Below are 26,089 nucleotides of genomic sequence, written 5' to 3'. Positions count from 1 at the left end.
GGAGGCTAGACCCTGCCTGAAAAACAATTTACCCTGCTTTAGAGAAAGGCATTTCAATTTGCTTCTTCTGCCTCTTTCATTCATTATCTCCAAACCTCACATGATTTCTTATTGATCCTTCTAATTATTATTTCAAGGCACTGTAGCAGGCAGACACATGGGAATCAATGGGAATTCTCTCCTCCTTTCCCCTCAGAAAACACAACCCTCTTCTTCCCTTCCCGTTTTTTCTTCATTACTGTCTCAGTCTGTAGCTCTGGTTGAAATAATTAGATTCAAAGCTGATACGCTCAGATGATGTTTATAGAAAGGACCCAAAAACCCAGCCACCTTGCTATTAGCCTGGTCCTGCTTTCTGTCTCTTTCTCTGCCACTCTTTGCATCAAAATCAGCCTCAGCTCTCTCTCGCCTGCTGATTCCTGGCAAGCATTCTCCCATCTTTCCTTTGCTATCTCTTTCCTTCCCTGCATTCAGAGCAGCAAGTTCGGGGAGCTGGGTAGGAGCAGGGAATTGAAGCATGTCTGCTCCCTCCTTTCCACTCCTACTTGCATGAAAGGTCCAGCCCAGGGTTCCTGATAAGACGATTGCAAGCAGGCTGGGAAGGAAGGAAGCGATGCCAGCTGCATTGCTGCCGTGGCAGGCTGGGCAGGGGAGCCTTTTACGTTTTTACAATGGTGGAAGAGAAATCATTGTGTCTTTGTGGTGCTGCCATGAAGCCCCAGGGCTTGGGCTGCTCTGAAAGTCCACGTTGGGAGTCTCTGCTCAGCCTTAGCCTTTCTGAAGATGGGGTGCGGGGGGGGGGGGGGTTAAAAGCTTCTCGTGGCATTGCAAGCAACAGAGGATGCCAGTGTGTAAGGCTACGTGAGCATAACGGGGTCCACATGTAGAATATGACGTGTGTGGTATGTGCACTGCCTGTATCAGAGCAGGCAGGATTGCTCCGTGGTGTGTAGCAAATGTATGCAATGAGTAAAGCTTTGCATCAAATACCTCAGCAATGCTCCCCTTCTGATCTGAGGGTGCAAAGTGCCTGAACTGTCAGGAATCCATGTTCTTCCCAGCCCAGTGGTGGGCAGAGGGACAAAAGGTGGTATAATGGAAACAGCTGGGCATGGCTTGTGCCCAGGCAGATGGGTTTGGCTCTGGGAGGCTGGGAGATGGTGGTCTTTGAGTAGATTTGGCTGGATGCTGTGGGTGTGAAGCTAGTCTCCTTCGCAGGAGCTGAGGAGGCAGCCTCTGCGTCTTCGAGAGCCTCGGCTAGAGGCAGGGCTGCCATTTTTCAGGGCTGCCCCTTTAAATGAGCTCCCTGTCCCTGGAAGCACTTCCAGCAGCAGAGGTGGGAAGGGGTGTGCAGGCCAGGAGGCTTCCCTGGGAAAGCAGGGATCTGCTCACCTCTTGAGGAGCTTCACCACCTCTTATTTAAGCCTTTTTATTCCCCTTGCTTCTTCACACAAGCAGAGGAGAACATGCACCACCTGTGTGTGCTGGTGTGGCTGCCATGTGTGGATGCTCTTGACATCGGAAATGTGCTCACGGCTGTATATGGTGATGTATGTTCTCTGACATCACACGTACTCACAGACCCTGTGTGCAGCTCCATGGCATGTGAGACATGCCCACACGTGCTGCCCAACACATGGCATGGTCCCAACATCAATCTGTACCTCCTCCCAGCTCTGGTGCCCTGTCAATTCTCTTTTCTTGCCTATCCCCTTCTCTAGGACACAAATTAGCTTGCTCAGGCAATGCCAGTAACTGAGAACCCCTAATCCAGACCATAGGGAGGGAGGAAATCTCTGAGTTCTGGGTTTCTCATTTCTTTTTGCTTTGCTTTTCTTCTCCCTTTTGAGATCTCTTCCATTTCTTCTCCTTTATCTATCCATGTTCCCTGTCTGTTTTTGCCCATTCCCTGCGCTTGTTGTCACTTCTGTCCTCCATTGTTCCCACCACCGTCACTCCGGCTGGCCCTGCGCCCTCCTCGTCCCCCATTGCTTGCTGGTGGAGGACTTGAGTCCTCCCCTGCCAGACTGGGGTGAGAGGAGGACTCCCGGCTTTGGGGGAGGAATGGCAGCATGATCCAGGGAAGCATCCCTGATGCGCAGCACTAGAGGAGCAGAGCACTCAACCCCCTCCTCTCCCCTGCACAGTGACGCCCACGGGCTCTCAGGAGAGGAGTGCTGAGCTGCCCGGCCATGCCTGAGCCCCTTCTCCAGCGCTGCTCCCTGCGCTGAGGATCCAGCAGCAGCCAGCACCTTTCCCTCCCGCAGGGAAGGTCTAGCCCTGTGGCTTAGTCCACCCTGAGGTCCCTGGTGCCTGGCACGGTGCCCAGAGCGGGGCCCCCCATGAGGGTCCCAAGGGTCTCACCACCGTTTTCATGTGCATTTGGGATGGCTGGGGAAGAGGCAGTGCGGGCAGTGCGGTTCCCAGGCATGTGGTTCACCCCTGGGGCTGCCCCATGTTGGCTGGTTCTGCTTGGCCAGAAATGTGTTGTCCTGCTGTCCCTCCCTTCCTGTGCCCCCTTTGGGGAGTCAGGAGCATGCAGAGGAGGGTTAGACAAGCATCACAATGAGTCCCTGACCACCTGCAAGTGCCCAGAGCATGCTTCTCCCCCACCAGGAGAAGTGTTTCATGGCCAAGCAGGTGGAAGAAGGGGACAGGTCCTCCCTGCCTGTCTTCAGCAGTGAGCATTTCACTCACAAACATTGCTTGTTATAGTTCCTCCGGTGCACTAGGGAATTACCTGGAGTAGGTGGACACAGGGCAGCATGCCTTGGTGGAAGCACCAGCCTTTGCCGAGCCTTTGGATGCTGCTGGATTTGGGGCTCCTGACTCTTGGGGTGGGGGGGTCGGGGAGGAGGAAAGAGCTTGGGGAGGCCATGGTGGGTCCGGGCTGGGTTTCTGAGCGACAGGCAGGCATGGCTGGAAGGAAGGAGGGAGAAAGCCAATGGGGCAGGTGGGAAGCCAAACGCGGATTGCTTCGTGGGAAATGGCTGAAGCCCCAGATGTTCCCTGGGGAGGTGCGAGGGAGGGTGAGAGGAACAGGGTGCTGGGGACACAGAGGCAGTGGAGGTGGTGAGGTTGGCAGGGTGATGTTGCTATGGCTACTTCTGTGCTATTCATAGAAGAAATTAGCTAAATCTTTGCACTGAAAGGTGGAGGAGGAGAGAGGAGGAAGGCGTTCTCTGTGTTTGGAGGGAAGAGGAGAAGCCAAAACAGGAAGGGGATGAAGTTTTCTTCCTTTCCTCTGTGCCTGTGCCGTGGAGGGGCATTTGGGGGAAGCACCGCTGCCTGACCTGCCCAGTGCTGGCAGGGCACAGGAGGGCATGGGCAGAGAGAAGCCACCCCATGGGAAAGCCCCCCCTGCAGAGTGTCCACACAGAGCCCCACATAGCAGGGCGAGCTCTGCATCGTGCCAGGAGCACAGGAGACATCCTTTTAATTAAAGGCAGCCAATCTGTGAAAGGTATTTTTGGCAACCTAAATGTAGATACAACTGTAGTGAAACTTGCCCTTTGTGTCTGGCTCCGTTGCTGAACGTGGTGTTTGTCTGTCCCTGATCTGCTTGGCCCCTGCTCTCTGGTCACTGGTGGCCCCTCTGCCTTCCCTCCACCTCCAGCATCTCTTCCAGCATGTCGTCCTGCCAGCCGGAGTCCCGGGAGGGTCTTCCCTCTCCACCATTCCTCATCGCACTCCACACCCTCGTTGTGAGATTTTGATTCCCATCCCACAGACCTGTTTGTCACCTCCTCACTCACGATGTGTAAATCTGCATGTCTGTTCCTAATATATCTCCCTCCATCTGATTTCACCTCTCAGCTTGTTTCTTGGGCATCTCTGTCTGGTGATCCTGCCGTCATCACCCAGTTGAGTTGCTATAACCAGGCACTGAGCTGCTCTCCTTCCCCCAAACCCAGCCTCACACCCGCCCTCGGCCCCTTGCCCCATGGACCTGGGAGGCAGCCGATGTTTCTGATGGTCTTGACCTTCCTTTCCTACTGCCAGCTGGAACCAAGGCCCAGTTAATGCTTTATAAAGTCATTTCTCCTCCCTGTGCATCTCCTGGGGAAACTTATGCCTTAACACCCAGATGCTGGGTGAGCCAGTTCCCCTTGCCCACCCTGAGGCATCCCATGTCCTGCTGTCACCCATCCCCTGGACCAGGCTGAGGAGGGTCAGATGTTGTTAGTGCTCCTTCCCAAAACATTTCAAGTTCATTTAGGAGTGGACAGCTGAGGACTTTTGTCTCCTTGCTTTCTTTATTCACCTGTAAGACTTTCCCCCCTTCCCTTGAGCATGTGAATTCCTCAGACAGGGGCTGTGCGCTTGTGCTTGCTGACCCATCCCATTAATACGGTAAGGGACAACATTGGAATTGGAGAGGGGAGTTGAAGGACCGAGCTTAGCTCCTCTCTGGCCGGATTTCCAACTGCTGCCTGCCAGCCAGCCCAGATGTGTGGACCGCAGCCCTGGAGCTGCACCCTGCTGCTGGTTTTGGGGTGTTGAGCTGCCGGAGGGACCCCGGGAGCAGCACAGGGAGACACACTGCAGCTGGTGTCCAAACTGGCCGTAGTAGAGAAGTAGCCGCTGCTGTAAAGGCAGCGTGTGAAGCCACATAGGTGGGAGAGACCCCATCAGTGCAACATGTGTAAGAAAAGGAAAGTACCCACCAAAAACGGGACGATGTGGCCCTGCCACATTGCTGAAGGAGGAGGAGAGCGCATTGGTGAGGCAGCCAGGGCCAAGCACGGGCAGGTTTCAGCAGGGATGTAGCCATGTGCAGGAGTTGGCTCCTCATGAAGAACCTGGGGCTGGCAGGAAGACCTTCATCCTCTACCACAGCAGCACTTGCCCTCACCCCTGCTGGAGGGATGCTCTCAGTGCCCCCATGGCTGCACTTTCCACCTGGCTCTTCCCCCATGATTTTGGGTGTCACATGGCTGGGACCTGTCCTGACCAGTGCTGGGGATTCGGTGGGGATCTGCCAGCCATCCTCAGGGTGTGCTCGAGGTAGGAGGGTCCCATGGGACATTGCATGAGAAGGAAACCCAGGGGATGGCCGTACCAGAGGTCCTGTCTGGGTACCCTGGATGTAGAGGAGGGGGAGGTAGAAGCGAAGAGCTGTCATTGTCCCTGGAGGGTTGCCTCGTTTGGGTAAGCCCCTCGGTGCTTTGTATGCCGTGATGGGAGGAGAGGATCTTCCACTCCTTCTTTAGCTGTGAATGCTCATTTAGAGAGAGGAAGTCATTAAGACTAATCAGGCCGTAATCAGTCACGGCCATGGCTATCTGCTGGGTGCCTGCGGTGCACAGATCCATGCAGGATGCTCTCCAAGGAGACTGTGGTCTCTGGGTCCTGGGAGAAAGCAGGTCAAGCACCAGTCTGCACTGGGGCATGAGGAGCTTGGTGTGGTTGGGGCATGGGGGCTCTGCCTGCCATCCCAATCCCCACATGCTGGCAGGAGGGACAGTGCATCTCTGGCTCGGCACTGCAGCTGTGATTTGGGAATGGGCTTAATGCTTGCTGTAAGGTTATGCCAGTGCTGCAGGTGCAATGGGCTGTGCTAATGCTCACAGCTGGTTTTAACACATGCAAAGATGGGATGGTACAGGGATCCCTCAAGGGCCCTCATTGCAAATCCAACAATATGCTATGAACATATATCAGCGACTTGGGGATGAAAACTTTGAATACAGTGTTTAACAAGTTCAGAATATGTGAATTTGAAATTAAGTTCACAGTTCAGTGTGCAGAAGCCCACTTGGATGGGTCTTGCTGAAGGACTGCTCAGAAGGTGTAATTATTTTGGGGGACACATTGTGCTTCCGGGCACCCTCGACCCTCTTGTCACCTTTGCATTAAGTGGAATTTAGTATGAGGCTCTGTTGATGGATCTTGGTTTGCTTTTGTCCCACAGAAACACATTTCTTAACACTTTGTAACTTGGTGTGCACTGGAACTTACTGAATAGAAGAAAATAGGATATTTGAATCCCAGGGACGAAAGAAATCTTTATTTTAACACTGTCCATTATTCACTCTTTTTTTTCTCTGTACATATATATTTGTCTGAGAGGGGGGAAAAAAGCATGTGAGTCTTTCAGATGATAATAACTCTTCCTGTGAAAAAAGGAATTGAGTCAATTTTATTTGGTACCACCAGGTCAGAGGGAAGCTACCGGAGCCCAGCACCTCTGCAAATTGGGTCACTTATTTTAGTGGGCTGAGCCTGGAACAGGATGTCTAACTTTCAAGTATGAACACACTGGCCTTAATGGTTTCTAAATGGAAACTTAGACTCCACAGAGCTTCTGTTTGGGGAAGCTTTCTTCCTTCTCCACTGAGTGAAGGCTTTTTCCAGTCCCTATTTAAGCTTACTCTTTAAAAAAAAAAAAGCACCAAAACAAAGATTAAACCCTCAGTAGCTGCTTGTGTTCACATTACACTTTGGGCACTTCAGCAGCTTTGCCAAAGATCCTTGTGACCAGGAACCTTTCAAATCCTGCGTTCCCTGTTTCCGGATGGCCGTGGTGCTTTGAGCCAGTGCCGAGATGCAGCTGAGGGGCAGGGGCTCTGCCACTGTGGCCCCAGAGCCTGCTCACACCACCAAAACGGCCCAATTCTGATGTCTCTCAGAGGCAGCCTGGAGAGGAGGGCTGCTTTCACCCACGGGCCACCACACCGGCTGGGAGCCAAGCACAGGGGCGCGGGCAGTAGCCCTGCCTGGCTAGTCAGGGCCGACACGGGGTGTCCGGGCACCTGCAAGCTCCATAGTCTGCCCTGGCATCATTTCCTATGTTGTTTATGCCACGTTTTGAGGTGTGCAAAAGTGAGGCACGGGGTCAGGCTCAGCCTGTCGCTCCCCTTCGTGCAGGCACACTGTTGGGTGGTGTGTGCCTCCCCTTGCCCAAACAGTGTCAGCCACCAGGTCGCTCTTGCAGTGGGTAAGAAAACATGCAAAGAGAGGTATTTTGTCCAGCCAGTTAAAGGGAAGGGAGACTCATCTCTGGCCATGAAGTTCTTCAGCTTCCAGAAGTTTCCAGCCTCAGTTTTCTTTTTGCTCCCTTTCCCCATCCAAGCCTGTGGGAGCCCTGAGGAATGCAGCTCTCCCTTGAGACTCTGCAGCCCTCTGATGTTCCCAAGTATCCTCCACTCTGGCCACCGTGTAAAGAGCCTGTGAAGGCAAAAAGAGGTGAGCACAGGAAGCTGTGAGAAGGGGACCAGCCTCTGGCAGCAGTGTGGTACCTCTCCCCTTGAGAAGGGAAGGGATAGGAAGGCCAAAGCATGGATTTGGTATTAAGCTGTAGGAAAAGCCCTACATCTTGTGGGCCAGCTGGGAGCCAGGCGTTGGTCTGGGAAGGGATGTGCCATGCATCATTTCTTACTGGGAGGTCTGTGAGGTGGCTTCCCTGCGCATGGCCAGGTGAAAGCTGAGGGGGTCTGTAGGCGTGCAGGCATCAGGAGTGGGGGCTCAGAGCAGCCTGGAGGGACACTGCCAGCACCTCGCTACTCCATGCACCAGCCCTCTGGCAGGGGCAGAGCTGGGGCTCGTTACCTCCCTTGCCTTTGGTGCAGGGAGCCTCAGGAGCAGGTTTCTGTCCTGCCTTGACCTCAAAAGTGCCCACAGGTCACTGTGGAGGAGCTGTGTCATCTGAGCTGCTTTGGGAGGTGATGTTTTTGGCAGCTATTTGTTGGGATCTGCGTTGGTGCAGGAGGCAGCCCCGGTGCTGGGAAAACCAGTGTCTGTGCGAAGGGCAGGGAAGTCTGGTGTGAAGCAGATGAGTGTGTCGGTGCTTATCAGGGTGAGTGGCGGTGAGCACAGGCTTGCCATGTGTGCTACACTGGCAGGACCTGGGCTCACTCCTGTGAAATTAAATCATTGGCTTGGTGCAAACCCACTCCCTGCCCTGTCAGTGGGACCCTGTTGGTGCCCAGGCATCCTGCAGCTGACACCACTGCCACGGCAGTATTGCACCGCTCCTCAGCATCCCTGAGCTGCTACCTGCGTGTTCACAGCAAGCGCCCAGCACTGTGGGGTCCTGCCACAGAGCAGCTGCTTTCATAGCTGTAAATGCACAGCTTTCTCCACAGTTTAACACTCTTTAAAAAAAAAAAAAAAAAATCAAAGCAGATGGAGCCAGGCTACAAGCAGCCCACTGTGTCCACCCTGTTTAGATGCTTCTGTTGGGCATCTCCCCGCTTGGCCTCTGGCCTTGAGAGCTTTTAAAAGGATGTAAAGACTAAATTTCCCTTATTGCCAGAGCCACTTCCTTTTGAGTGTTACTATTATAACTCAGACGGTACGAAGCAAAGGTTATTAAAAGGCAAATTGATTTTTCACTCTGATCCAATCTGGGAAAGTTGCAGAAACAAAGGAGTTAAGTTAGTACTTTGCTTCTCATGCACTAGTCCGGAGTCACAGATAGTCACCCTGTCCTGCGCATCCCTCACTCCATGACACATAGGGCACACTGGCCTCCTGCAGAGACCAGTTCTGTGTGTTAGGCCTGGTATTTGTCAGGTCTGGAGGCTCCTGTTTGAGTCCTGTTGCTAGTTAAGATGCAAATGGGTTTATATGTGGGCTCAATCCTGTTGCCATTGGCCTGGGATGTCTGCGGCGCATTTATTCCGTCTGGAGGAGGTACCTAATTCCTGACCTCTGTGGGCTGGCCCCCATGCTGACTCTGTGGAGGATGTGGAGCTGTTGCAAAGCTTCAGGAATTCGGCTCTGGAGAGAATATCTTGAACTTTCAGTTCAGAGTCTCCCCACTCAGCTCCCGTGTGCCAGCCTTGAGAGCAGTCCTTGGGGAAATGCCACAGGGCAAGGCTAGACCCTCGGAAGCAAGCTAACGAACTTCCTCTGTTTGCATTTAATTGCAGCTTTTCTTTTGGTTGGAAGTTTTGGAAAATCGTCATGTTTTGCAATTCCTACCTTTGGCCCAGCAGATGACAACAGAAATGGAGGTGAAGGGTGATACCTATAGACGTCTGGGGCTTGGCTGCCCCCAGGTGACTGTATTAGTGCCCCTGGGCTGCTGAGGCCAGTCACCCACTAGAAATACAGCCCAAATGGTGGCGGTCCCTCTCAGATGACTGCCCAGAGGTGATATCTAAAGGTGTTTCTGAAAGGCCGCGTCCTACACCTGAGGTGTGTCTGAGTGCTGCTGGCTATTTTCCTGCTCCCTGCGCATGCTGCAGGGGAATTGCTCCAGGCCGGGGGGGCTGCGGGCTGTTGAGGAGGAGATGTCCCTCCTGCCCTGTGTGCAGACCCGCAGCTTCCTTCTGGCTTTAGCCCCGGAGGCAGTTGCCCCCAGACAGGCTCTAGGCTCTTCTCGGGCCTCTGCAGGGAGCCAGGCCCTCGCTGGTGACTGCATGGGGCAGGTTGCTGCCCTCTCCTTTAGCACCTGGGCTGTGGCTGCCACTGGGACTGTTGTGTAGTGCTTGAGCACTGGTGCCTCAACACAGGGGAATGCGAGGCTCTGCCTCTCTCAGCCTCTGTGAGACCAGAGAGCTCTTGAATCCTGACCTTCAAACCTCATCCCCCTTCACCGCTATTTCCTTTGACTCCTGTTGCTGCCCAGATTTTCCCAACAGCTGTCCTCTGCCTCGCTGGCTTTCCGCCTAGATCAATCTCTGCATGTGTGCAGCAACCCCCCTCACTCCCCGAGGTCCTCCTTGAGTCCCACTTTCCCTGCAGCCTCCAGCCCCTGAGCCCAAGGATCTGTGCAGCCCGTTGCACCTCTGCCTGATGGAGAGAGTTCAGGACACCTCCAGCTCTGCTGGGCTTTGGTGGTCCTGCTGCCATAGGATGAGCACCGTAGGGCTTGGACCTCTTCTCTTTCCATTTGTAAACCCCTCAAGCACAAACAGGGCTTGGTAAATAACAATAGTGTGATGAAGCAGCTTAGATGGAAGAGATCTGACAGCCTCCATTGAATGTGACCTGAATGCACAGCCCTGTTCCTTCTCCTCCATGCATGCAGCAACCCCCTGCTCCTTAGGGCATAAATTACTTACTTTTCCCTATAGAATTGAGGGCATGGTTAATTCACCAGCACGTTCCTGCTGCCCAGTAAAAAATGATGATGTTCTCTCTTCTCCCTCGGCTAGCAGAGGGCTTGGTACATGTACCTGCCTGACAGAGGGAAGCAGGGGCTTTTCATTTTCAGGCCCTCTGCTTATTTCTGAGTCCTAGATCTTGTGTGACTCTGCAGTAGAACGGGCAAGGTGCAAATGTTGGAATGTTTGCAAGTGGAAGTTGGAGCTAATGTCCAAACACGTTTCTTGTAGTAGCTGGAATAGCTGGCCACAGGAGGCAAGCAGGGATTTCCTGGTCTGAATTCCTCCTGACCATGTGTGACTTTGTTTTAAGCAGCCACTCACATTCGGCATCTCATGGGTCCCATCTGGAGCCTGAGTGGGAAATTGTGCTCCTAGCAGTATTTTGAGATGTAAAAATCAGTAGTGTGGAATGGCTGCGAAGGATGCTCAGTGTGCAGTAAGCAGGCTAGACAAAATATGTCCTTAGGCCTCACCACTGTGTGAGCGAGGCAATGTGATGTGTGATTTGTGGGCTATTAGTAATTCAACAAAGAGACTGCAGTGGGGCTCAGTGGAGAACTCAGGCTGGACCTGCAAAAGCCTCTATAACATTATCATACACAGCACTTGTCCCTGGGAGGGATCCAAAGCATCATTTGTGGGGTTGAATTCAGGTCATAAATCATGGGGCACGTGATGGGCTACATTCACTTAGGCTGCCTCTTCTGCTTCCTTCCTGGAAACTCATCTAATAACAGCTGGCCTCTGGCACATCAAGGTTCAAACATCCATCGTTTGTTAATTGCTGGCAGTAGAAGTGCTTCTTTTTTGCCTTGAAATGTGGAATCCCTTCCTAGAATTGCACTGGGGACTAATAAAAGCCGGTGCCAGGTTTAATATATGCTATCTCACAAATTATCTGGATTAAATACAAGGACTGTGTACTGCCAAAGAGGGGATATTCCCAGCTTAACATTGCTTCTGGGCTATGGAGATCCCAAGACACTGGACCTGAAAATTGCGATTCTCTTGTGTGGGGGAGGGGTTTGGCAGGAGTGCTTGGAAGTGGTCATATTTGCCTGAGCTAGAGAATTAATTGCCATAAAAACTATGGTTTTGTAACCAATAGTTACAGCTGCAGGAAAGATCAGAAAGCAGCTGAATAAATCAAATTAACTACCTCCTGCTCCATCCATAGGAGAGCAGAACATTTCAGGGCAAGATTTAAACCACAATCCGGTTGACCCCTAACTCTCCCACCTACAAAATGAGGAGAGTGGAAAGTCGAGAAATACGATCAACTGAAACAGGAGGTGGTGGGGACTGCCATGCTGGGTTATGAGAGGAGGTTGGTTTCTGTTGGGGGCATATAAACCCAGAGGAGGGCAATGAGGAGGTAGCCTGCTCCTGTGAAAATATCACAGCCTTACAGAGGCCATTGGGCTGTGCAATCCAACCACCCACGTTACTGGACAGACAGTGGTTCCTGTTAATTGCTGCACCAGCCCATACCTTGACTTGCGTGCTCCTGACCCTGACTGATGCTTCTGATGCCCTAAGGCGGAGCGTTCACCTCCCCTTGTAGTTCGTGTCTCTTAGCGTTTCCCTGTCTCGCTCTGGCTGTTGTCCTCCACACGAGCCTTGGAACGATGATGCAAATCCCGACTCGCCCCTGACCTTCCAGGTTTTGCACCACTCGCTGCCACGTGCGGGTGAGGAACGTCGGCCTTGTAATTAATCTGAAATTTCTCACTCTTTGCCGCTTCTCCCTCACGCTCCCGCTTAGAGACAAACGCCTTCCCCGGCTGCCTTGCCCCAGCGGCCGCGCCCGCAGGGGTTGCTCCCGGGGGCAGGGGCTGCGCTGCGCGCTCCGCGGGGCACCGCGCCTTCAGGAGGTTGTGGCGCTGGACAGCTCCGGCGCGGCGGGACCCCGCGGGCGGCGGGCGGCGCCCCCGGCCCTTCGGCCGCCGGCGCTGCAGCTTCCCCCGTGCCCTCCTCCCGGGAGAGCCTCCCTCCCTTTAGGGCCTCATCCCTGCCTCGTCCTGCCTCCGCTTGCCCTCTGCACGTGTGTCCCTCCTACCATGTGCAACGAGGTAATAGAGGGCAGTCCAGGAGGAGGGGCACCCGGAGAGACGTTCATGGGGGGCCCTGCAAGAGAGGGGGGATGCTTGTGGTGGTGCGGGGGATGAGCTGAGGCTGCCGAGCAGAGGGTTTACCCCAGGGGTAACGAGGACGAGGGATCAAACGCTGCCGCCTCCCCCGGGGCGTGGTGGCCCCATGCTCAGGAGGGGCAGCAGCAGCTGCTGGAATGTGCCTGAAGGCCTCGGGGCTGGCCTGCTGGCAATATATCCCTCCTTCTATTTCCTAACCCCTCAGTAATGTGAATTGCAAGTAAATTTTGATGCTGGTGGAATTCTGGCCCGAGGCCGGGAGAGTTTCCAGCCTTCCCTGTCTCCTTCCCAGTAGCTGAGACCATGGGGTGTTTGGGACACACCAGGCCTGAGACATTGTGACCAATGCCAAGAGCCATGCTGTGGCCCTGCTCCTGTCCCAGGGCTGTTGTGCACCTGGAGGAGGGACAAAAGCTGAATTACTGAATTACTCTCTTCTGCCTGGCCCGGAGGGTCTGTGGTGGCATAGCCAGGGGAGAGACAGTGCACCACGAAGGGCTGGGTTCATTGCTTAACTTGGTGACATCCCACTTTTGTCTTCTCACAGGCCAACCCTGCTCCCATTATCGTGAACACAGACTCGCTGGAACAAGGGCTCTCTGTAAGTCTCCTGGTTTTGTTTTGCTTCCTTTGAACAAGTGGTGCATTTTCCCTGCTCGGCAGTGCAGGAGAGGCTCCTCCAGCCCAAGGAGGCCCTGGTGAGGTGGCAGAGGAGCCTGATTCCTGTGCCATGTCCCCACAGCACATCTCACCCCCAAACCTCACTGGGGCCGGGTGATGCCGAGCAGAGCCAAGGCTAGCAGCACATGATGCTGGGGACTCCAGCACAGGAAGGGTACAAGGCAGGAGGCACTCAGAGGGGCACACTGTGGGGTAAGCAGGCATCAGATGAGCAGGGGGAGCTGGGCTGGCTGCATTCAGCGTTACCAAACAGCCATTTCCTCAGTGTCCCATGCAGAGTGGCTGTGAGGCCCTGCTGGGTCATCCCTTACCTTCCTGGGCTGCCTCAGCCCCCTTTGGCAGCCCTGGCATTGCACCTGCTGGTCCTCAGGGCAGCAGGACCCATCAGATGCTGCTCCTCTCTCAGTGAAGTCTGCCAGCAGCTGAGCAGTGCTTGGTAACTGTGAGTGTTTACAGCCACAGTGCATTTGGCACTCTTGTAGTATAAAGCTAATCCTCCTTGGTTTGTTGCAGAGAGGGTTCGCGTGCTGCTGCATCCCTTCCCAGAACATTTGCAAATCATTCCTGCTGGGGGGGATGGAGGGAGCAGGGTGGCCAGCGTTGATTTCTGCAGCACTGGCTCCGTGCTCGTGGGGAGCTCCCCTTTTTTTCCCCAAAGGGAGTTCAGTTGACAGTTTGCCAGGGCTGGGTGCTTTGCACCTGGTTTTCTTCTAATGCAGCAAATTTCAGCTGCCTTCCACTTTAATGAAGCAGCACCAGGACTCGGAGGTGGGGTTGGTTTGTCTTTGGAGTCGTGGTGGAGGGCTGCAGGTGACTTCTGGTGGTTGACCTTGCTTAGATCTCAGCCCACAGCCTGTGGTGGGGTCAGTGTGCATCACAGCTGTGCTGGGCTGGTTGGGCAGAGCTATGAAAAGGAAGGGAAGGCCAGCTGAGACCTCTGCCACCCTGGCTGTATGGTTTAATGATGCCTTGGGTGCTGAACCAAAGCCACCTGGCACTGGAGAGGAAGGCAGTGGTGCCTCTCTGTCGTGGTCCTGGGTCCAGCAGCCTTGTATGAACGTGGCAGAAGACAGTTGCTGTCCCCAAAAGTTTCCTTCTCCAAATGTATGGCATGGCAGGGTGTTTGTGGGGTTGGAGGCTTCTCGCAGTGTGCTGGGCACCCCAGCTGCAAGGCAGTGCCATGTTGCAGCCTGCTCTCTGCACTCACCCGCCTGGTGCCGTTCTACAGGGAACTGGAAAAAGGGCGATGTCTCCTGGAAGGGAAGGACACACCGCAAAGTTGGACTGAGGCAAGTGAGGGGTGTGCTGTGGGCAGGGCAGGGAGGTATTCCTGGATAGAAAGTCTGCTTTCACATCTGTTTTGTACCCTCCCTCCCTTGGAGGAACATTGCCTGCTCACCATTGCAGCCACCAGCACCACATCCTTCGCCAGGCTCCAGCCATGCCTGTCCCTCCTCCCTGCCTGTGTGCCCAAGGGCAGTGAGAGGTGAGCCCAAGGGCCAAGGACAGGCTCTGTCACCCCAGGCAGGCTCCCAAGCCCTGCAGAAGCCAGCAGCAGAGAGCCCGCCCATGGGGCCAGCAGCTGCCTCCTCCCATTACAGTGCACGACACTTTCCTGCCCTCCTGGCTGCCCCCCCAACCCCATCTCATTAACTCCATATCCCTCCCGCCCCTTTCCTTCCACCTTGTTAGCTCCACATCCCCAGCTGCCCCTTCTCCCTGTGCCTTGGCCGCAGCTCCTTCTTGCTGTGCTGGGTGGGAGATCCCTTCCTGCAGCCCCTGGGATGGGTTTGGCTGGGTTTTGTGGGGTGCTTTGCACCCCTGGCAGGCACCAGCATCGCCCTGGGGATGGCAGTCACCTAACCTATCCATCCAACCAACCCCAGCAGCACATGCCGGGGGGGAACTGCCCTGTGGTGGTCAAAAGGAAGGCGCAGGTTGTGGCTGTTGTCTGCTGGGTGGAGCAGGGACCACCAGCCCCATGCCCAGGCATGTGCCACCAGCGGGGTGCCCGGAGGGCCCTGTGCCCAGGGCAGGGGAGACACCTGACTTTGGTTCCTCTCAGCCTCCAGCCTGGAAACCCTCTTGCCTTCTACTTCATATCATACCAGCACAGAAACGAGCCCTGCTCTGTCCTTTCCTTCTCTGGGGTGCCAGGCTCCTCAGGCTCCAGGGAAAATACCCCAAAACCTCCCATTTGGCCGTTTCCCAGGTCAGCAAAGGAGCCACTCCAGGGCTTGCTGCAGAAGAGCACACCAAAATGGCAAATCTGGAAGCATGGGTTTTTTACAAACCTGAAAGCTGAAGCCTGTTGGTACAGTATGTATTTGGAAGGGTTAAAGTCACATCTTCCAGTCTTTAATTACTTAACTATTCAATGCTTTCCTTAATGATAAACAGATGGATGTAGTCTAGTTCCTTCCTGTTCTAGCTCCATTGATTGCATTGGACTAGCTGCTGGGCTGAATTTGGCCCCGGCTGTTTATCAAGAAGTCTGCTCCACATTTCAATCTCTCTGTCCACCCACCTCCATCCCCAAGAGCATGTGGCACCAGCAGCACTGTAAAGTACAAGCTGCAGCACCGGGTCCCACTCACCACCGGGGCCGGGGCTCAGCTCTGCTGCCTGCAGCTTGTGCAGAGCCCAGCACCCCCAGGGTGTAAAACCCCAAATAAATCCTTATAAAATTCCTGCTGTAGTAAAAGCATCCCCTGAAAGGTAAGGACAGGAGCCAGGGGGGATCACCCATGCCAGCTCCAGGTTGTTGCTCACAGTTTCACCCCTTGGTGTATTTTGCCCAGCAGGCCCATAGCAGGGAGATGGAGCATCCAAAGCACAGTTCCCATGGCAGATGGGGTCTCTGCGTTTCAGAGCTGTGTCTCTGAAGCTGAAACAACTTCTTGCTGTCCAGGGCGCAGGTGATGCTGCCAGACAGTCACAAAGTGAGCAGGGTAGGTCACTCCAAAGTGCTCGAGGAGTTGAAGATTTCATAGCCTGGGTCCTTGGAGCCTTCCTTTGCTGCCCCACTGCCTGGCAGTGAGGTGCCACCACCTCCTCAGCCTCTAGAAGCCAGGTCTGAGGAAGCCAAGTGCTTTCCAGGCCTGATCCTGGTCAGTGAGCACCATGGGAGCCCCAGGCTCTGCCACCGGTGAGCACAGAGGCAACCTCCTTGTGCAGCGCTGACTCTGCTGCCAGGGTCCCCAGCCGCGGTCACTGGTGGAGTGCAGCAGAGATGGCCACCATGGTCTAGTGTTTTTGAGCAGGGCAAAACATGCTTTTAAGCCTGAAAAAACCCCAGAAAAAATCAAACTGCCACCCTCATACTTTGGTCCCAAGTGCTGGTGGTGGCATGTCCCACTGCCAGTTCCCACAGACAGTGTGGCTGTGGAGCCCTCCCAGCTGTGTGCTGGGGCTGTCAGGCTTCAAACCCCTTCCCTCTGCCCAAGCTCAGCAGACTTATCTCTATGACCCTCTGGCAAAAGGCTGGCCAGAAATATGGCATTTATTTACTCTGAGCACAGGGCCAACACCGTGGGCAACTCATGCAAGGGGGTTGAGGCCAGGAGTTAGCTGGAAGCGAGTTGGTAGATCTTGGTGCTGCGTCAAGACAGCGTGGATGCAGGGAGGTGAAGGGAAGGAGCTCTTGACCTATTTTCTCTGGGCCCCCTGCCATGTGCAGGCAGAGAGAGCTCTCCCTTGCCAGCACTACCCGTGCCTGTGCCAGCGGGGAGGTGCCCATCACACCCGCTGCCCCAGCAGGGGCTACTCTCCTTTCCCCTTGCTGGGGCAGGTGTGGGGCATCGCCAGGTGCCCTCCTCCCCCAGGTCCTGCTGGCACCGCCGAGGGCTGACCCTCCAGCCTTTACTCCCTTCATTATGTCGGTACATGGCTGCTCCACCACCAAGTCCCAGTGCCTGTCCCCATCATGTCCTAACCACAAGATATGTCCTAGATCCTCCTCCAAAAGTGGCTGCAGGCAGTATTATCCTTCCTGTAGGTTAGTTCCTCTTGCAGTCTGGTGGGCTATTTGGGTTGAGTTTGAGGAACCCCATCTTAGTCTCCTAAATTGCCCCCCTTTTTTTATTTAAAAAAATTCAAAAAACCACAAATCCTGACTCTAGCAAATTGCAAAGTGCGTTCCACGTGCGCTGGTGCGGTGTTGGCCGGCGGAGCCGGCAGACAGCTTGCAGTAGCTCTGGAAGGTGTGTGCTCTTCTGTTTATCAAATGAGTGTTAACTCTGCAGCCTTCTGTTGATGATTTAAATGTCATCATTGCTAACTATTTCCTTGCTGCTCAAAACACGAAAAGGAAGTGAAGGCCAGTGAAGGGGGCCTCTTCCTGAGCTCTCAGGTGAGCTTATTGCGTGGGAAGGGCTTGGAAAAATATACCCTTACTCTTTTCCATGACAAATCAGGCAGTGCTTAGGATCAGGATAAGCTGGGAACAGCTAATTAACGCCTGACACCCCCATTGGCTCTACAGGCATTACATGGAGAGGTGGGAGCAGGGTGGGGTGTGCTCTCCTTGCCCAGGTGTGGTGGAGCCAGGCGTCTCCCCACCAAGCCCATAGCACTGAGATGGTCCCAAACAGGAGCTGGGGAGGAGCACAGGGCACTGGTGAAGGACAGTGGGAACAGCCTGCAGCAAAGCCAGGTCGCAGCAGCTCCGGTGGGGGCCACAGGGAGGTTTTGCCGTCAGTGAGTGACTGGTATTCAATTTTCTGACGCTGGAACGTTTGCTTTGTTGGCTCGTTCCCTTGGTTACGTGGTATATATTAAGTTCTCCATTTGGCTTCCTTATGCAATTAACTGGCGTTCTGTTGCATGGATTTTGGAAACATAATCAGATCTAAAACTTCATGGTCAGGCCTGGCTGACCCCGGTGTGCACGGCTGGAGCAGGCTGCTCCCTGTACACACCACTCTGGGGGCGAACCAACACCGCTTGCTTTCAGGGAGCAATGCAAACCACCGCTCAGCATTGGCAGCCCTGAGATTTGCGGAGCGGGGATACCCCAAACTCACCTGCCTGGCAGCAGGGTGCCTGATGGGGTTGCATGCTGGGGTGTCTCTGCGCCCCGGGTGCTTGCTAGCAGCGGCCGCTTGCTTGGCGGGGCTCGCGTGCTGCTGGCTCTCTCCGCGGCTCACAGATTGTCAAAGTTTTCTGCACATCCCCATCCTGTAGGTATGTATGTGCTGTTCCTCTGCGGCCGTGGGTGTGCATATGGCTGGCTGTGTGGCAACTGTGTTGAATGCCAAAGCAGAGAGGACAATGTGTGTAGTAGCGAAGGGTGCCAGGAATCCGAGTTGCTGGAAAACCGGGGAGAGGCGACGCTGCGCCCCACGCACCAGGCTACCAACTGCGGAGACGAGATGAGCCCGGAGGCTGTGGTGAGGGAGGCTGTGAGGGCGGCACGGGCCAGTAAGCCGGCTCCCCTCAGGATTAGTCAGTATGGTAGGACACGAAGAGGGAAGGGCAATCCGTGGCAGAGGGGGAGCCTGTGGTGAGGGAAGCGATGCCCGCCGCCCCCCCCCCCCCCCCACCTGTGGGAGCATGGCCCAGGGCGGTACTGTGGCAGGAGGTGGCATCAGCCACATGTCCCTGTCCCGACAAGGCTGTTGGGGATCCTGCTGTGGGTTAATTCCACCACTCCTGGTGCTTTTCTGCAGAGGGGTCCTGTTCAAGAGCTGACCAAAGCCTTTCCCAATATGCTGGGAGGATCAGAGCATCCTAATATTAGAGCATCTGGATGTTTCAACCCCAAAATCTGCCCTGAAATCTTCCCACGGTTGAGAGGCACCAGGCATGGAGCACACCTGAGGAGGGACAGCTCTCTCAGTCTGTGTTCCCTGGAGGCTCCATCCTGTCTCTCCATTCCAGACTCTCCCCAACCTCATCCTTCTTGAAGCACGGTACCCACAACAGGGTGTGGGATTGCTTTGGCCTCACCAGGGCTGAACCAGGCAGGGGGGAAGGGTGTGAGTGTCACAGGTGGCACAGCCCCATCCTAGATCCTGGCATGCAGAACTGCTCTTCCACCTGGGCACGTGATTATTCCCACTTAGAAAAACTCCTGTTTCCTCTTCCTATCTATAAATAGGGCCTTACAGCTATCTCACTGAGTTTCCTTCCATGGTGTCAGATGATGGCTTTAGCATAAATGATGTTTGCTGTCCTCTACATCTAACAACCCAGCACTGTGGGGTTTTGGAGGATGGCTGGGCTGTGCCTCCACAGGAGAGGATAGCAGGGAGCTGGGCAAGCAGGACACAACTGGCGTGCTGGTGCCAGAGAAGGGGACCTGTGTCCGAACAAAGCCACAGCAGCTCCGGTTTGGGTTACGGAGTGTGTACAGAAAGTGGCTCCATACAGTCCACAAGCCACCAGTTAATGGTGGATGTAAAATCCACATGAGGAACCCTGCATGTTGTCCAGGGGCCACAGGCAGAGGCAGGGCTCCATGATGGGAGAGGCATTTGCCTGCTGAGCCCCGCTGCCCTGGTCCCGCCGCCTCTGCCATGCCGTGCAGACCTTGCTGCATCCTGTCCCTTGTTTCCCAGAGTGACTCAAATTGTAGGTTGAGTCCAGTCCTCTCCAAAACTGTTGCTGTTGAGTGTAACAGCTCTGGATGTTCCAATATCCAATTGCTTTGCAAATCTTGCTAAATTTTAGACCTTGGCAGCTGTTTATGGCCTGATCGTGATGACCTGGAGTGAAACTGCTGCCTTATTTTCCTGTGCCTTGTTGCTTATGGGGAAAATGGAAGCTTTTGACCTGTACGTTTACCTTTTCTTATTTTTGAGCCTACAGTTGCAGCCCTTTGGTTTCAAGCTATTATGTTTCCCAGAGCCCTGTTTTGACACTCTGGGTATGGGAGATTTTTAAGCATGGGGATCAGTATGGTTTATAGCATTGAGACAGGCTACACCATTTTTTTATATAAGGGCATCACAATGTTTTCCCTTCTTACTGTGGCCCACACTCGCACCTCGTTTCCTATGCACCCAACTAATTTGGTAGAATAAATTATTCTGAATTCCCCGTTAACACAGTCATGCTACTAAAAGATTTAAAAGATATAAGCTGCTAAAGGTGTTTATTATGTTATTATGTACAGACATTTTTTTGCTTTAAATGGACCAACCCCTTCCTGCAGCAGTGAATTCCCAAGGTTAATTACATGCTGTGTAACAAAAGCATTATTTCTTTTTGTGCCTTTAGTTGTGTTCCTTTTCATGGCTGAAGAAATGAGCTGGGAGAATAAAGGCTTTGCGCTGAAGTGCATTAAAGTCAGTGGGCTTTGGCTCATGCCCAGAAAGAAAAGCAAAGCAGTGCACAGTTTAATTTCAGGGCAGGCTTGAGCGATTGCGTTTAAGTTTTTTTCAGCAGTGATGGTGCAGCTTTTAGGTTGCATTCTCAATATTTAGCTATCAGAGGGGAAAAGCAAATCCCCCCGGGACTGGCACAGAGCCATAACCTGCTGTCTCCCTCTCCCCAGGTGAACGGCAGTGATGGGATGTTCAAATACGAGGAGATTGTCTTGGAAAGGGTAAGTGCTCTTTACTCACCCGCCAGCAGCTTTTGCTGCTTCTTCCCACTCGCCCTCCCACCGGTGCAGCCGGCACCCCCTGCATTCCCACACCAGCTGATGGGAGAGGTTGGTCTCTGCTCCCCACTCTCTCCAGAGGCTTCTGGGGGTGTCACACTTGCCTTCCCTGCATGGCCCTGCAGCACAGGGAGAGGTGGGCTTGCTGCCCCCCCCACCACTGCAGACCCCTCCAGAAGGGAAGGAGGAGGGGCTTCTCCCTCGCCTCCCTCATTCACACCCTCGCCCGCACAAACCCACCAGCACGGAGCTGGGGGGCGAGGCTCTTTGTCATTGCCTTTGCCAGAAAACGGAGGTGCAGGGAGCTCTGCTCATGCAGGCACGTGGGCAGGTGCACCCCACAGCTGGGCATGGGGGACCGATGCATTTCCACCACCGGCCTCCCCATCACTCCCAGGTACACAGCCCGGAGATGCTAAGCAGCAAGGATGGTTTTCTAGTAAACCGGACCGCAATGGGGGGAGTTGCTGCTCAAGCCTTTTCTTGTCTGTTGGCAACACAGAGCTGATGGTGTGCACCACACTGGCCATGGCTAAAATTAGCTCCTCCCGTGGATGAGGCTTATCCAGGGGTGAGCCAGCACCACACAGGGCAGGGAGGGCTTTCCTCTGGTGCCCAGGGAGCGGCAGGGATTGAGGGATGGCAAAGGAGTGGGAGAAGCTGGCCCAATATTTACCCCAAGAGGTGGGCACAGCCCTGCCAAGTGGGGATGGCCGGGGCGGGAGGCTGGCCGCAGCATTGCGTGGCACACCTTGCCTCCTCCTCGCTGACGTGCCGGGTTGCTCGGCCTCACGACGTGGCCAGCATCGCAGGGGAAGACGCATCACTCGTTTTTCTGTTCCTCTCTGCCTTTAGTCATCTCCCTCCTCCCCTTGGCTCTGCATCATGGAGGTGGGTGGACGGAAGGTTATCTGGGGATGCCGCCTCACCCACCGCTTCCCCAGCGTGGCTGACGAAACCAGCCCAGGAGATGCTTCCTTTTTGGGCTGAGCGCTTCTCACTCCAGGCCCAATTTAGAGGCAAAAGCCTTGTTTTCAGGGATTCTTCAGAGCATCCTCTGTCCTCGGCCCACAGCGGGAGTCGGGGGGAGCTGGCAGGGTCGCATGGAGAGGCAGCACTCATTGCTGCCCCCATTTCAAAGCCTCAGGCAGCTATTCCCTCTCCAGCAGTGAGAAATCATGAGGGAATTTCAGTGCTTAGTAGCCAGGGCCAGCATGGGCCATACCCATGTCCTTCCCCTTCACCTGGTCCCCAGTGGGATCCAACAGCCCTGTCTTACGGCAGGAGAAGCACCCTCGTGCCTGTGGGTGAGGCTGTCTCCTTGCTGGGGTGTTTGGCTCCTGGAGATGATCTCAGTGTACCCCAGAATTGCTGGTCTGTCACTGTTATTAATCCTCGTTGTAAAGACAAGGGCAAATGGAGCAGTGTTTTGGGGGCAGTAATTGAGGAAACACTGTCTGCAGAGGGACGTGGCTTTGGGTTTATGCACCATACATATGTCCATAGCAGGAGCTGCCCCTGTGTCTATATCAACCCTGATGCCAGCTAAGAAATCCCTTGAACTCCATTTCAAGATTTATCAAAATAAAATTAAAGACCTCCTGGATCATTTCCAGGTTTTGTAGCTAGCATCAGAGCACACCCTTCCAGACAGGCACAGCGAATGGCTGGAGACCATTTTGCACAGTGTCACCTGCCTTGCTGGGGCCTGGCTGGGTCTCTGGTGACAGTAAGCAGCTTGTTTTAGCTGGGCACGGGGTACACCAGAATCCAGCTTAGAGAAAGGAGAGCGGCCTCAGACTTTTCACCATTGAGTGCCTCCTTGTCACGTGCCAGCCAAATCCCAGCCAGCAGGAGAGCATCTGGAAGCGCTGCATAGTGAAAGGCATTGGTGGCTCCCAGAGATACCACGTGCTGTGTCATGAATGGCATAAAGTCAGAGCAGAGACCTCTGCGTTGCTGCAAGAGCTGATGCTGATCCCAAACTGCTGGGGAGAAGCGCGAGCCCCAGCTGGCTGCGGTGCTAGATGGTCCCAGGGAGCCTGACCTCTGGTGTGACCCTCCTGGCCACAGGTCCCCCAGAAGGGCAGAGCTCCCCACCACCTAACGCTGAGCACTGGGGCCATGGGCAGCCGTGAGAGCGCTTGGCCAGAGCCCGTTTGTGTACGAAAGAGGCGGGCACAATAGGATGTGACTAAGTGTCAGCTCTTCCGCATGAGAAAACAAGGCAAGGAGCCATCTGATTTTCAAGGCAGAGCAGAAAAAGCAGGAATTGTCCACTTGCATCAAGCACGGAGCTAGAAGCAGCACCTGCGAGTGTGCCACTAATGGGGGTCCTGCATGCAGGAGAGGCAGTGCGGGGCCACAGCTGCTCATCCTGGGATGCTGCCGAGATGGAGCTGGAGATGTGGCACAGCCCCTGCATTTCCCCTGGGTAGACTTCAGCAGGATGAAGCTCAAGTGATGCTCAAAGCGTGTCTGGGAGGAAGAGCAGGCAGAACTGGATACCCTGCTCCATTATGACAGTCCCTTCCACCCAATCCTGCAAATTTTGGCATCAGCACTGCTGGTCCCTGGCTTGGCTCCTTGCCGGGGGCTGCATCCCAGGGGGCAGGGGTGGGATGCTGGTGACTGGCGCAAGACCGGCTGTTCTGTGCGGGCTGCAGCATCAGTGTCTCCTCCTGGGGAGCAGCCAGCAAGGGGAGGTTTTCTCCACCAAGGACCACCCCCTATTCCCCCAGCTTGCTGCCTGCCTCAGAGTCTCTCGGTGCAGACGCGGCGGCGAGGGAGGTCCTCAGCGGCTCCCACTCTCCCACTCCATCTGTTCGGTGCTCTGCGCTGCTGCACCGAGCGCCTTGGCTGATGAGCACCGGCCTCCTCTCTGGCCATGCATCCCTCTGCCCCCTGAGCCAGGCACCCTGGGGTGCAACAGATGCTGTAAGGGCTCCCATGCCCCGGGCAGCCACAGCTAGAGGGGGAACTGCTTCAGGAGGTCCAGCAGCAAGTGGTTGCCCATGGGGGAAAGACGCAGTGTTTGATTTTCTGCAGGGTAACTCCGGCCTTGGCTTCAGTATAGCAGGAGGAATCGACAACCCCCACATTCCAGATGACCCAGGTATCTTCATCACCAAAATCATCCCTGGGGGAGCAGCAGCCATGGATGGCCGTCTGGGGTGAGTACAGGGCCAGGGCAGCAGCCCCATCAGGGTGTTACCCAGAATCTCCCCAGGGACCCTCTAAGCAGCTCCTGCCCCCCTACCCTGCCATGGTCCCTGGCCCTCGCCGGTCCCTTCCCCCCAGCCCGGTCCCCTCAGTGCAGGGATGCCCACGGTCCCCAGCCACCAGCCTCCTGTCTGCAGCCACCCCTCCTCCCTTCCCTATGCCAGGCTCCAGCTCCCATGCTTCCCCCTGCAGCCTGGGGCACAATCCAGCCTTTCCCCTCATCTCCCATTTCCACCAGGTTCACACCGTGGGGACCAACCCCACTGCCTCTCTCTTCAGAAGGGACCCTGCTCTCACCCTAGCAGGGCAGGATCTGGCCAGCTTGAGCAGCTTTCCTTCACACAAGGGTCCGCGTGGCTGGAGGAGGGTGGCAGAGGTGTCCAGAGAAGGGTGGCACAAGCTGGTGATTTCCGAGGGGAGCTCAGGGCCACCCTGTGCCCACAGGGTGAATGACTGCGTGCTGCGGGTGAACGACGTGGACGTCTCCGAGGTGGTGCACAGCAAAGCTGTGGAGGCCCTGAAGGAAGCAGGCCCCGTGGTGCGGCTTGTGGTGCGCCGTCGGCAGCCCCCGCCAGAGACCATCATGGAGGTCAACCTGATGAAGGGCCCCAAAGGTGAACCCGTCACTGATTGCAGGACTGGGGTGCCCCACTGCCCCACGGGATGGTGTGGGGTGGCCCTCGGTGTGGGGTGACCCCTCAGTGTGGGATGCCACAGGGTGCATGGCAGCATCACGGGGATGTGAGATGCAAGTTGGCACTGCCATGGTGCAGGATACTGCAAAGTGGCCCAGCAGCATGGGATGCTATGGGGCACAGGGTGTCGGAGCGTCCCACGGTGCAGTGCGCGGTGGCTGGGCTGTCCCTGCACAGCAGTGGGGTAGCCCATTGCCTGCTAGGTTTGGGGCAGGGTGGGAAGCCCAGTGAGGCAGAGGGGCTGTGTTGCCAGCCTGGGGCTCCATCCATCTGTCTATCCCTCACCCCTCACCTGTGCTCTCACTCCCCCTCAGGCCTGGGGTTCAGCATCGCAGGGGGTATCGGGAACCAGCACATCCCCGGGGACAACAGCATCTACATCACCAAGATCATCGAGGGAGGTGCTGCCCAGAAGGACGGGCGCCTGCAGATCGGGGACCGGCTGCTCGCGGTAAGCCCCATGCCCGCAGCTGGCCGTGAGGTGAAGCTGTGCAGTCTCCACCATGCTGCGGTGCCGATCCTGAACCCCAGCACCCCTCCTGCTGGCATCCCCATGCCCCTTCCCTGGGGTCCCCTCTGGGACAGTGCTGTGGCAGGGACAGGCGCAGCACCAGCTGCAGGCGGGAGGGCCAAACCCATGGAGATGGGACCCTGTCTCCAGAGCTTCTGCAGCACCTGCCCTGCGGGAAACTGCTCCGCTCCTGCAGGGCTGCATTGGCCTCTGCCCTCCTGCCTGCCCTCTTGCCTGCAACCATATTACCCTGCCCCTTCCCTCTGGCAGGTGAATAACACAAACCTGCAGGATGTGCGGCACGAGGAGGCAGTGGCAGCCCTGAAGAACACCTCTGACATGGTGTACCTGAAAGTGGCCAAGCCCGGCAACATCCACCTCAACGACATGTACGCGCCCCCCGACTACGCCAGCAGTACGTACGCCGCTGGCCACTGGCGCAGCAGCCCGCACCGCAGGGCTGGGGGGACGGAGCGTGCTGGGGTGGCCGGCAATGCTGGGCTGGTCTCCACATCCATGTTGCAAACGGATTTCTGCTCCTGATAACCTTCTCCTCTCCTGCAGCCTTCTCAGCCTTGGCTGACAACCACATAAGCCATAACTCCAGTCTGGGCTACCTGGGCAGTGTTGAGAGCAAGCCTGCCTACCCCATCCCTCCCCAGGTGACTCCATCGCGGTACTCGCCCATCCCTCGGCACATGCTCGGGGATGAGGACTTCACCAGGTGAGTACCAGGCATGAGCATCCTTAATCCCTGCTCCTTCTCCTTCCCTCTCTTTCCGTCCCTGGCTGCTTGACCTCATCCCCACTGCCAGTGCAGAGCCTCGGCCAAAAGCCCGTTTGTGGGTGCATGGTGCAAAGCCTGGGGCCCCCACCTGAGACCAGCCCTGCTCCCTGGCTCGCTGCATCCCCCCCTTCCCTGTTCTCCCTCCTGCTCCTCCCTGAGCCTTGCTTCGTTCTCTTACCTGTTTTACAATACCTGGAATACAAGGTGTTCCCTGCCCTTACGCTGTCATCTGGTGCCAGCACTGCCACAGCCTCCCAGGCTGTGAGCTGGCTGATCTCGAGCAGAGCTGTGTTGGGAGTGAGGCGGGGGGGGCACAGCTCTGGGTACAAGTGGGGCTTCTCCTCCCACACTCCCCAAGCCCGGCATCACAAACCACCTG

The 26,089-nt window shown here is 55.5% G+C and overlaps 1 protein-coding gene across 14 annotated transcripts in view; it reads left to right on the top strand.

Moving 5' to 3' along the window:
• DLG3 (discs large MAGUK scaffold protein 3) overlaps positions 1–26,089 on the top strand; it is an 85,724-nt gene that overhangs the window by 26,729 nt on the left and 32,906 nt on the right. For 13 of the 14 annotated variants that reach the window (XR_007509372.1, XR_007509373.1, XR_007509374.1 and 10 more), the window contains 7 exons: positions 12,756–12,809; positions 20,388–20,438; positions 23,544–23,668; positions 24,162–24,331; positions 24,727–24,863; positions 25,194–25,338; positions 25,488–25,647. Coding sequence is in view for 9 of the 14 variants with exons in the window: in XM_049827363.1 (XP_049683320.1) it covers positions 12,756–12,809; positions 20,388–20,438; positions 23,544–23,668; positions 24,162–24,331; positions 24,727–24,863; positions 25,194–25,338; positions 25,488–25,647 (842 nt within the window). In the remaining 5 variants the exon portion in view is untranslated. The remainder of the gene's footprint in view (positions 1–12,755; positions 12,810–20,387; positions 20,439–23,543; positions 23,669–24,161; positions 24,332–24,726; positions 24,864–25,193; positions 25,339–25,487; positions 25,648–26,089) is intronic. The other variant, XM_049827362.1, reaches the window with a different exon arrangement.

The sequence above is a fragment of the Accipiter gentilis genome, chromosome 24 (assembly GCF_929443795.1).
Source record: "Accipiter gentilis chromosome 24, bAccGen1.1, whole genome shotgun sequence".
Classification (NCBI taxonomy): domain Eukaryota; kingdom Metazoa; phylum Chordata; class Aves; order Accipitriformes; family Accipitridae; genus Astur; species Astur gentilis.
This window is presented reverse-complemented; position numbering and strand designations above follow the sequence as displayed.